Raw genomic sequence first — 12,505 nt, 5'->3', positions numbered from 1 at the left:
ATATATATATATATATATATATATATATATATATATATATATATATATAGTGTTTGTGTGTGTAATATAATGGAACCTTTTAGGTTATTGAATAGAATAAAGAAAATAAGATGAATCAAATATTGACGAATATGAGATGTAATGCCATCATTAACAGACAGGGTATGACCCTCTGACATACTGTCAGACTTTTTACCTCTTTCTTTCAATAAAGTCACTAACTGTGATTTAGCTCTCTGCTTTAAGCTAAATCCAGCTATTAGAGCTTGGAGAGAGTCTTTGCTGTTAGCAGTACCGTTAAATGCGGGGTTTGTTTAAAGGAAGTACATTAAAACGCAAAAACTTTATTCTGCATCCATGTCGCCATTTAACAGTGAAAATAATCCTATTCCCGACTCTGGATCGATCCATCCGATCATGTTTTGTTCTACGATGTTTAAGAATAAACAGTGAATCAAGGTGGAGGTTATGAAAAAAACTGGATAGAACAGATTGTAACCTAATATACCATTAACTGCCAATAAATAATAAGTTGACTATTTGTTTAGTTCCCTAGTTTGAATTCAAATGATGACCTGCATTGAATGTTGCAGATGTCCACTCTTTTTTTAAATTTTTCTCCATTTCCTACAGAAAACTAAATCATCAGACTTTCAGTCTTGTATGCTGTAATGTGAGAGGACCCTGTTGAAAAAAATCTAATTGCAAGGCTTCTCGCTTGATTATACATCCAGAGGTCCTTGTTGCATTATGAGCTGACTGATTTATGCTGTGTGTGTCTAAATGAGTGCAGCTGTGTCCCGTTGAGTGAGTCTCAGAAACACTTTCAAATAGTTGTGGCTTTCATTCATCTAAATTGCTCATGTGGATGTATTTTCTTTGTAGCCCGAACATGTGTTCTTCTCAGAATATGAGTGTACATGTGTCGCTACCCTCGGTGTGTGCAAGCTTGTGTGTCACGTCTCCTATTACGCCAGGCCGGGCGTGGGAATGTGTGGAATGCTGCATGACGTCAATTGTGACATTCCCTGAGCTCTTACTCCCTGGACAACAGCTGAGCCGGGCACATCCAAGAGAACAGGAGAAAGAGAAGGTAAGAAGGGATGACAGGAGGAGGAGGGTGAAGATGGGATTAGGGAAGTGGAGTAAAAAAAAAAATAGGAGAAAACAGATGGGAACGAGAAAAGACTGAAGAAAATGCATGACAGGGAAAGGAGGGGACATGAATAATGTAGGAAAAAGCATCAAAGAGGCCAAAAATAAATTGTGCAAAAAAGTAAAATGAAAAAAATTCAAAATGAGGTAAAAATGAAAGTGTTGAAAGCGAAATAAACCTCAAGCCTGAAAATAAGGGAACATGTAGAGAGGAATAGAGGAGAGTGACAGTCAAAAGAAACTTGTGTGGACTTCTGAGATGTTAACACGACAAGCTGGGACACAATGCAGCAAGCAACACAGATATCCATCAGCAGGAGCATGCTGCCATTAGAAAAAAAAATAAAACTGTTTGCCCTTTAGCCTTGGAACAAGAAAGTTTTTAGATTTGGCACCAATTAAGAGTCTCTCTGCATGTCTTCCTTTTGGGCTCAGAATATCTCTGGGTTATTCTGCTTCCCCTCACTGTGCAAAAATATATTGGTCACCAGATGACGCTTCTATTTAGATCTTAATGTCCACAAATCATGACAGAAAGAATATTTTAGAACAAAGATTGACGTTTACAAAGGAATTGTAGGGGACCGGCCAAGGACCCAAATTTTGAATGACTACCACTGTAATTGGTCATTAGTTGGCTCCTGCATCCAGTAGTCATTTAATTTGGGCCCACTTCTCCATTATTAACAGGGTCCTGACAGCATCTGTTCTCAGTTTCAGAATCACAAATGCTAAAAGTGAAGAAAACAAAGATTCAGAAGACTACATGAGATATATGGCACCTTATTTAAACTGTGAAAAAGGTTGTTTAAATGCTTTTTTTGGCCTTAGAACCACACAATATTTGACTATAGTATGTGGACAGATCAAAGCGTGTCTAAAGTATTTTATATGGAGTCCAGATTTGTCCACAAAAACATGGATGTAAACTTGACTGTAAAACAATGACGTCCTCTAATGCCCATTTCAAATTTGCTGATGATGCAACCATTGAGAGTCTGATTAACACTAATGAGGCACCATACAGGGAAGCAGGCTGGGGAAGGAAGCAATCTCCTCAAGTTTAAAACCAAAAAGGAAAAATAAATGATCTTTAACTTCTGAAAGTTGACGACCACATGACACTTAGGCCCGAGCATCAACAGTGCAGAGGATAAGTGGGTCACATGCTTTAGGTTTCTTGGACTGCACACTTCAGTGGTGGTGGGATGGACTGTGAAGAACACCCCCTTTATCATTCATTAAAAAGGCCCAACACTGGAAAAACGATCTAGAAATAATTTAAAATTTCCTAAATTAAGTGTATTTACCCTTAATTTGAGTAGGTCAATTAGATTATGAGTATTTTTACTCTTAAAATAAGATAATTAGATAATATGCACTTGAAAAAAGACAATGCAATTGTGTTTTGTCTTTTTCCATTGCAAAATGTCTCTTTTACCTCCTCAATCCAAGAACAAATGCATTTATTTTAATAAAAAATGAATTATCTAGATTTCGATTTTTTCCAGTGAGCAGCTTATTTGTTTCTTCACTGCAAAATCGATCTACAAATAAGAAAAAAATAAAAAACTTTCTTAAATGAAGTGTATTTAGCCTTAATTTGAGTAGGAAAATAAGATTATTTGCCATTTGAATGAGTTTTTTGTTCTTAAATGAGATAATTAGATAATATGCAGTTTATATTAGACAATACAATTGTCCTTTTCTTATTTTAAATGTAAATTGTCTTGTTCCATTGGCAAAGTGTCTCACTTACCTCTTCAATTTAAAAATGCACTTATTTTAAGAAAAAATGAAATATCTAGATTTTGATTTTTTTCCAGTGAGCAGCTTAATTATCTCTTCACTGCAAAATCGATCAAGAGATAAGTAAAACTTTCTTAAATTTATTGTATTTAGCCTTAATCTGAGTAGGAAAATAAGATGATTTCCAATTTTTTGTTCTTAAAATAAGATAATTAGATAATATGCAGGTTAGATAAGACAATACAATTGTCCTTTTCTTATTTTAAATGTAAATTGTCTTGTCCCATTGGCAAAGTGTCTCACTTACCTCTCCAATTTTAAAAATGCACTTATTTTAAGAAAAAAATGACTTATTGAGATTCACATTTTTTGCACTGTTGAGGAAGCTGAGGAGGAACCAACTTGTTCTACCTCAGCTAAAAAAGCTTTTACCATGATGCATTAAAGAGAATCAGAGGTACAGTGGCGTAGGCAAGCTGCAATCCTTAGAATAAAACAACTGCTAAGTGGATTCTGTCCCACACCTAAAGGAGACTCTATTTGAGTCCCTCCTGCAGGCCACGAGGCTCCGGGACAACCAAGCCCAACCAAGGTGCTCTTTTCACCAGCCTTTCCTCTGGCAGAGTCACGTGAACCCACTTTAACAGACTTAAAAACACATTTTTCCCTCAAGGCTGTTGCAGAAAAAAAAAAAAACACAAATAGAATACAACCCAGTCAAACATGGACTAATACTGAATCTATGGCACTAACATTAACACAGCTTTTAACACTATTTAACTGACAGTGATTGTTTAAAAGAGACACGGCCAAATGGAACTTTGTTGTATACTCTGCAACGACAATAAAGCTTTATTTCCTTCTTTGCTCACTCTACTGATTATTTCCAGTGCTCTTTGTAGCACCGGAAAAGCTTAGCATTTTTAGTCGGATATTTCATGCTGGCTTCTCTTTTTTTTCTGTCTCTTTTCCTAATAAACTTCACTTTAAGCTAAAATTTAATTTAAAAATGTTTGGAGAATCGCTCCAATTAGCATAATTAGCATGACCACCTGCCGGTGAAGCACACCACTGCGTAGGGTTATGCACTGGAAAAAAATCGAAATCTAGAGAAGTCATTTTTTTCTTAAAATAAGTGAATTTTTCTTGGATTGAGGAGGTAAAAGAGACATTTTGCCAATGGAACAAAACAATTTACACTTAAAATAAGAAAACATAATTGCATTGTCGTATTTCAAGTGCATATTATCTAACTATCTTATTTTAAGAGTAAAAATACTCATTCCATTGGCAAATTATCTCATTTACCTACTCAAATTAAGAATAAATACACCTAATTTAAGGAATTATTACTCATTTCTAGATAATTTTTCCAGTGTGATTTGCAAAAACAATTAAGGATCCTTCATTTATCTGAAAATGTTGCTAAACTTCACTCTTGTGAACTCTTATCACTGGCCTTCTCAACCTGTAATTAGAATGCATTTGTACCCCAATGAATATATTTCGCGTGTGAACGCCTATTGGTATTCTTACAACAGTTCTTATAGATTTGTTCTGGCTTTCTGTAACAAGAGAGAAGTAATGCTGTCAGGTGAATACAGAGCAAAAAAAGAGCCCACCTCAGCATATCTATGGCTATGGGATACAGCTGGAAGTATCTGTCCTAACTAACAGGATTTAAGGGGCGAGTTCTGGCCAGCGTCAAAGTCACCTCTGAGGAGAGTCCTGCGCCAAGACGGGGGATTGCTAGATGGAGGGGGGGCAGAGAGCGGGGCGGGGCAGGGTGGGAGATTATTCCAGAATGAAGACGAGGGGCAACAGCTGACAGTGACATGGTGAAAGGAGGGGAGGGTGTAGTCAGAGGAATAGGGAGAGCTGATAAATCACAAGGGAAAGCAGTGGAGGTGTAAATGGTTATAAGGATTAAAAATGTTTTCACTCTAAGTTAAAAAAATAGACATAAGACATCAGTTAGCGAAAAATCTGACCCAAAAAAAGATGATAGATTATAAAGTTGGAGGGATTCTAGTGTAAGACTGATTCTGCTCTTTCTGATTAATCAATTATTTCATTATTTAGTAATTAAAGTATTTTACTCTGTAGGTGTCGTCTGACCCAACTGCTGCTTGCCCAAACATGAACTGGCTTTTTTGTATTTTAATTTTTATTTCTGTAAAGTTACCATCAGTGACTAGAAAGACACTGTTAAATAAAATGCATTATTATTTTTATTGTTATTATTTTAATCTCGTATGGATTTCATATCGAGCTTTGAGTAGACCATGCAGGATTTATGGATGAGTGTCAATAAACTCCTGGAGTCATTTGATAGGTCACTGCTTTGAAGAATAATCAATTTTTCTTTTTGTTTTCTCTGTTGGTGGATAATGGCTCCATGTGCTGTTGGCAATTTTCTTTTTATGGCTTTTTAACCATTTCAGGACTGAAAGACGTTATCAGATTTATTTCTCATCTTTTTTGGGATTTCTATAGATTTCTTTGAGAAGGTGTTTAGGTTTTGACATCGTTTAAACTACTAAATGTCGTAAACATGTTCTGTTTCTGTGCTTTTGTTGTTGGACAGGTTATCAGTAATCAGGCCTGGGCTTGTCGAGTGAACCTGAACACTTAAAAAAAAAAAAAAAAAAAAAAAAAAAGTTTAAATCCTCGTTAAAAAGAGGAGTTATTCTTTATTACACAGAACCTGAATGGTTTACACTCTGTGGGACAAAATATGTTTTTTTTGCGTTACAATTAATATTATAATATCATAGATCCTTTCATTCCCTTGAGAAAACACATGTAATTTTCTCAACTGAGTGGAAAGTTTTAATTAAAGTCATAAACTATTTCACTTCTGCATTTTCAGTTATTTTCTAATGGTCAGTTTCACTAACTTTACATATAGGGAAAATCCCCAGATTCACTGCTCAGTGCTATAGAGTACTAAAGAAAAGAATAAAAATAGGAAATGAAAGAAAAGCTCATTAATCACTGCGTCAGGAAAAAATAAACTCAAACAATACCCAAACAAAAAAAAGAACAAAAAAAACAGAAAGATTAGGAATGTAGAAATAAATTTAAAGGCATGGATTGACTTAGGAAAGCAGGCTGAGTTCATTGGTTGCTTTTTTTTACTTCACATAAACAGATCGGTCTTGGAAAACAAACTCTAGAAAAGCATCAATCAGAATGTCTCTATCACAGGCAGGTGCGCTGAAAAGAAAATCCAGAAAAGTCATTTTTTCTTTAAATAAGTGCATTTGTTCTTGGATTGAGGAGGTAAAAGAGACATTTTGCCAATGAAAGAAGACAATTTACACATAAAATAAGAAAAAACACTGGCATTGTCTTATTTCAGGTGCATGTTATCTAATTATCTTATTTTAAGAGTAAAAATACTAATTCCATTGGCCAACTATCTAATTTACCTGCTCAAGTTAATGGTAAATACACTTAATTTAGGAAGTTTTAACTTATTTCTAGATCGTTTTTCCAGTGTGGTATTTAGGCCTCAATAATATTTCTGAACAAAGTAAAATTAAAACCTATAAAAATAATTTAAGTGATTGGGAATAACTGAATTTATCTACTGTAGGTGGAGCAACCAACCTAAAGGAGGCCTGCAGGATTGACACATAAGCACTGCCAGGGATGAAATGTTGATTCAGAGGGATTTGATCTGGAACAGGTGTCCGATTCCAGACCAGATTAGTGGTTTAAGGTAGTTTCTGAATAAACTAACAAAAGTAACAGCTTCCTACCTGGAAAAGAGGGATAACAGCAGGAAAGCTACATCAGCTGTTTTCAAATTTTAACTCTTTCTTTTTCCTCTTTTGAATCGCTTAATCACAGACTGCCTTATAACCTGAAACCCTTTCTGTTCTGTGAGCTGTTTACAAGCAGCCTGTGCTGTGACCCCCACCCCACCCCAGCTGTCACCAGTCAACAGGTGCCTATGTGTTTCTGCATAAGTCTGAAGCAGACTGTGAGGCTGTTGCTATACAGGATCAGTCTGCATTGTTCTGTTGACCATTACTAATAAAAACAGGATTTCTTTATTTAAAATGTACAAAAAGGAAAGTAAAAAACTGACTTCTTTGCAGCTATATGGATCCTGTAAAGTCGGATATAAGAAAAAAAGCAGATTGACTTACGAATTGGACTTGGACACGCTCCGTTTGAGTTCCCCAGATCTCCCCCTAACATGGCACCTAGGAACAGGAAAGAAAACCATAAAGTTCATAAAAATAATCTCACATGAAGCAGCATATCTGAGCAGCACTTATCTAAAAGCTGATGAACATCCACTTTGAAAAAATATTATTAAGTGAAGTACGTCATTAAAAAAGTCCTTCTGAAACTGATGATCATTTCCCCTCTAAAGCACCTTAATTGGCCTCAAAGCTGCATTTCCAGTTAAAGTGCTGCCTTCATCACTTCTCAATGGTACTTATGATACACATTCAGCCACTAAACTGTCACTGATTCTTACACTAAAAGACCTTCAAAGATTCTTTTCAAAGTGTTAAATCATTCTCTATATGGCATATTCTCTTAAAAGTAATAAAAATACAATTTCATTTATTCTGTTTAAACAAAAACATTTAAAATACCCATTAAGCCAAACATGCACCTAAAATTAGAGCAAAGCATTCTAATTTTTTGCAGTTCTTGACACTTTAACTAGTTCAAATGTTCTTTTTAATCCAGAATCCCATCTCTGTTTCAGAAGGATTAATGTGAACTTCATTGAGAAGCAGGGGCAGCCCTGTTCTCCTTGAACCATTTCTCACTTACATGATTTAAGATGTCAACTGGAGCTGCATGATATTTGTAGACATGCAACATGTGGCAAAGCTTTGAAAGATGAAATTACGATATTAATGGTTTTGGGCTTTGGTTTTATTGCAAATATAGACCCTATATAGCTGGTAGTTCCTCCAGCTATTGGAAAAGTAATTTGTAATATTTAATTCAATTTATTAAGGTGTGTCCAAGTCGCAACAAATATTGTTGAAATAGACCTAAATTGATAAAATTTCTAAATGTGTATTTTCATAAAAAAGCTCCACTTTGTTTTATATGCTTCATTTTCCAACAATTTCTGATTTAATTTTACTTTTTTCATAAAAAAGCTCCACTTTGTTTTATATGCTTCATTTTCCAACAATTTCTGATTTAATTTTACTTTATAAGAATATTTGAATACCTACATAAAAGTTTTTCTTTAAACAAGCATCAAACATTATTGTCATAAAGATTTATCATGATGTTTTATAGCATATTGTTCCTCAAAAGCAAAGACGAAACCATAAAATATCAATGCTTTTAATTGTACAGCGAAGATATTCTAATTTTAGCGTTAAAAGTGAGTTCTTCCTCCCCACTGTCGTTCCCTGCTTGTTCAGTGTGAGGGATTGCTTTGGGGTCAATGACACAAAGCAAGTAAATGTTAACTTTCACCACATTCTGACCCAGGAGGAGCGATTTCCTTAGATAGAAATCTCTTAAGCAACCTCTCTGGATTGGATATTTCTGTAGAGGGCCTTAGGATGAACTGAACTAAAACAGATCTTCAGTTTAGGAAGTATCACTCTTCCAGCCAAGCTTTTTCTCTGTTGGTTAAACATATTGAGTGATTTAAGGATTTTAGAGTTTATTAAAAATGATTTCCAAGCTAATATATAAATATATCATATTTATATTTATATTACATTAGACAGTGTAATACCATCATGTGTAAAACTAAAGGAAGACTAATGGAAAGCCCGGATGTATAATTTGGCAGGTTTTTCCTTTACTCTATCTAAGAAATATTCAGTCTTCTATTGCTCTTGACGTCCACACCTGGTGTGGATCTTAATGTCCAGCTGTGTTTCCATTACAAATGTGTGCAAAACTATGTTGATATTTTGCTTGTTTAAAAAAACTTACAGCGATTCCAGCATTTCCAACAAACAGCAAATCAATGAAAGTTGTACGTGGATATGTTTGTTCACGCTATAACTCTGAAAACATGGCTGCTGCAGATGCTAACACATTAGATTAGCCTTATTTCAGCCCCGTCTCTAGTTGGTGCCAATGTCTCCAACTGCTTCTGGTCGTCTTCTTCGTCCAGTTGCAGACCATGTGACTTGTATGATGCGAAAAAAGTGTTTCTATTGTAGTTTAGTGAGATAATAGAACTTTGATATGACTTAAAAAACAAGTTGAAGCATAAAAATTCTTTATCTAAAACTGTGAGTAGTTTTGAAATGGCAGTGTTTCTATTTAGAAAATGAATTTTCATAATGACAATTTCCCCAATTTAATGGCTAATGTAAATATATGGAAGTAAATCTGTGTCGCTAGGATTTGAATTAAAAATGCCACTGAAATTTAAATCTTGTATGTTTGTACTTACTGTTTCAGTGTTAAAATATATTCGGAACACATTTTTGGCCTAAAAAAAAATTCATTGTCATTATTTCTACAGTTGAAATTTCATTTGTTATTTTCTCTAAAAGCTAAATATTTACATTACTATTTCAAAGTGATTAAATTTTCAATACTTATTTTTCAGTGTTAAAAAAATCAGCATTTAAAAAAAATTCAACCTTTCAAAATTCAAACTTAATATTTTCAGCCTCCTGAGATTCAACTGGCTCTATTTCACTGTCTTAAATTCGGCGTCTAAATTCCGTGTAAAAAGGGAAGGGTTACTTCAGGTCACAGACATTAGCAATGGATTGTGGCGTCCAACAACCAGCCAATCCCGTTACGTTTTCTTAGTCACGTGACGTGACGCTTGCGGCGCTCATACAGAAGGAAAACCAGCGTAACGCTAACTCAACGGTGAGTTTATTACTTTTATTTTTCTGTAGTTGAGTTGGGATGGAAGCATCATGATGACAGGATGAAAAATAAGTATAGCTGGAATATGTCGAGATACTCCGCCCAATTTGAAATGATGTCAAAAAAAAACCCATAATTTTCTAATTTCACACAGTGGTGGGATAAAGAAAACACATTTCAGCTAATAAGAGTGAGTAATGTGAGGTTTATAGGAGCTTGTTAAGCTCCTGTAGCTGTAAGGAATTAAGGGGGAGGAGGAGTATGGGGGCCTACATAAGTATTATATGAAAGTCACTCTCCTCACTGAGCACCATGTTATGAAAGATGTTGTAATGCATTTGTTGCACGTTACATCACCTAATTCTGACTTACAATGAGATTACGCCGCTCAGAACAAAGCTTGGTGAGTAACCCTGTCTGAGACGCAAAAATGGGGCACAAATCCTTTTAGTCAGAGGGGTTGAAGGATTGGTTTCCCGCACAGAGGAAGTGCATGGATGGATGCATGCGTGCATGCAGCAGTGTGACGTGGATCAAAGAGCTGTTATAGCAGCAGGTTCTCATTTGAGGGGGAAACATACACAGATTGGCTGAGAGAGACATTGGAACGCAGACTTATTACTTTCTGAAAAGTTCCCTGATTCTTACATAAACTAACTGTGGCTCCAAAGAAGGTGGACTTAACAGAAAGTAACTAAATCACCATGGCAACTATGTCTGCTTAAGGTGCATCAAATCACTTCAATTAAAGGAGTCATTATGGAGTCCAGATTTTTACATGTGAGGAAAACTGAGCCTTGAAATGATTTGATTTGGGGACAAAATGTCAAAAAGAATAATTAAGGAGATTATAAAAAAAAATAAAATAAAAAAAACCTAAAGAAAACAAAGCTGATATTGAGAAACGTCAGCAGAAAATTAGCTGATGTAGTGTTTCAGTAACATATAAAAGTGTATATTTATGGTTTGGAAAATTATCAAAAAGGGGAATTATTTTAGTTTTAGTTCATAAAATTACAAAGATCAATTAAAATGAGTTATTTGGTGCATTAAATTCAATTATTTTTGAGGATCTTGGCTTACAGCAGATGAAAGGTCATTGAGTTTCTTAGCTTCATTTGTTAAGTTCAGACTTATTTCCACACTGCTAAAACAACACCAGAGCCAACCTGCATAAGTAAAAAAATAGGGGGTAATTTAAAATTATCCCAAACCGGGTTTAATCATGAAGAAGTTTTAATTTAATAAAACAAAACTCTCCTTCAGGAAATGTCTTTCTAAATCTTGCTGCTTTCTTTTCATTTTATTGAAAGGAAATTCTGAAATATTTCAAACTCTCCCTGTGTGTCAGAAATCATTGTCCCCATTTGCAGAAATTCAGATTTATTAGATACTTTGCTGTGAGAAACACATCCTCCAGAGAGAAAATTGACTCCCTGTCTGAAAAATCTGATAAAAAAGCAACTAAACCTGTGATAAATCAATCAAAGCAGTTATTGAAACAGGATGTTTCCTTTCTGAAAAGGCCACCGGTTATTGATTGATACGACCACAGCTGAACTGTGAAGAGATGGAGAAACCAAAGCTTTCCAGCTGCGTTCCACATGTTTTGTTACCTGCGCTGGCTGGTCGCTGTGGTAACCCCGGCGACACGGTGTTCCTCTGCAGAACTGGTTGCTGTGGCGACAGGAGGCGGGGATCTGTGAGGGCGGAGGTGACGAAGGAGGTGGTGGTGACCATGGGGCCGGCAGGATTGTTGCTGAACTGGAGGGCTGCTGCGGCCGCCGCGTTCTGATTGGACACTGGCACGGTGACTGGCATGGGGAAGCTGGGCTGCGGGACAGTGGACTGGTAGAGAGACAGGAAGAGGGCGGAGTTTATAGGGTGGCCATGTTTAGCCCCACACGCATTTGTTTTGATAGACTTAGAAACAGGCAGGTGGTCAGTTAGTGATCAGCAGCAGTGTAAACCAGCCTGCAGGCGACACACAAACACATTACCAACCAATCACAGCAAGAAGAGTTTTTCCAAACTGAAATAAAAATGAAAAAAAAAAAAAACTCCAGAGAAAACAATAAAAAAACACAAAAAACAACTTTTCTGATCTCTATTTAATCTAATTTAGTCTTTAGGAGATTGGGATACTTTTACTTTTAGTATAAGACAAACTTTATTGTCATTTTGTATACACAGAGATATTAAATGAGCAGCAGGTTAGCAGTGAAAAAAAACATTTCCATTTTCATTTTCTAATGAAACATAACATTTAAAACTTAACATTTTTAAATCCTGAGAACAGGCATGGGTCGGTATGAAATTCTGACAGTAAGATAACCCTCACAGTATCATTGTTTACGGCTCTATTTCAAAAATGTCTGAATTACAAAGATAAAAAAAACTAAAAACTGGCTAAATAATTGGCTGATCTTCTGTATAATCTCTATAGTTACTGTTCATTATGGTTATAGTTAATTTTTATTTTTATAACGAACCTATATTTAAACCCAACAGAAATTACTAGTATGAACGAACTAATTATTTTGCAAATCGATTAATCTGTCGATAATTTTTTCGATTAATATTCTAATAGCCAAAGGTTCTTTAAAGCAGATTTTTTATGAAACCAGGTGAAACTAAAACTTTGAGGAGACGAAAAGATATTTTTTTTATCTTAAATTTACCATGAGAGCAATGCTCTGGTGTTATAAATCTACTCGTATATATTTAGCAACGTTAGCCACTTCCTACTCTTTAAAGAGCA

The 12,505-nt window shown here is 35.3% G+C and overlaps 1 protein-coding gene across 8 annotated transcripts in view; it reads right to left on the bottom strand.

Moving 5' to 3' along the window:
- mef2d (myocyte enhancer factor 2D) overlaps positions 1 to 12,505 on the bottom strand; it is a 160,343-nt gene that overhangs the window by 38,785 nt on the left and 109,053 nt on the right. For all 8 annotated transcript variants that reach the window (XM_015378230.1, XM_015378717.1, XM_015378385.1 and 5 more), the window contains exons 5-6: positions 11,361 to 11,592; positions 7,065 to 7,121 (exon numbers count right to left, since the gene is read on the bottom strand). In XM_015378230.1, coding sequence (XP_015233716.1) covers positions 7,065 to 7,121; positions 11,361 to 11,592 — 289 coding nt within the window. The remainder of the gene's footprint in view (positions 1 to 7,064; positions 7,122 to 11,360; positions 11,593 to 12,505) is intronic.

The sequence above is a fragment of the Cyprinodon variegatus genome, unplaced genomic scaffold (genome assembly GCF_000732505.1).
Source record: "Cyprinodon variegatus isolate N-32 unplaced genomic scaffold, C_variegatus-1.0 Scaffold0, whole genome shotgun sequence".
Classification (NCBI taxonomy): domain Eukaryota; kingdom Metazoa; phylum Chordata; class Actinopteri; order Cyprinodontiformes; family Cyprinodontidae; genus Cyprinodon; species Cyprinodon variegatus.
The sequence above is the reverse complement of the archived record's forward strand: the minus strand, read 5'-3'. Positions and strand labels throughout refer to the sequence as shown.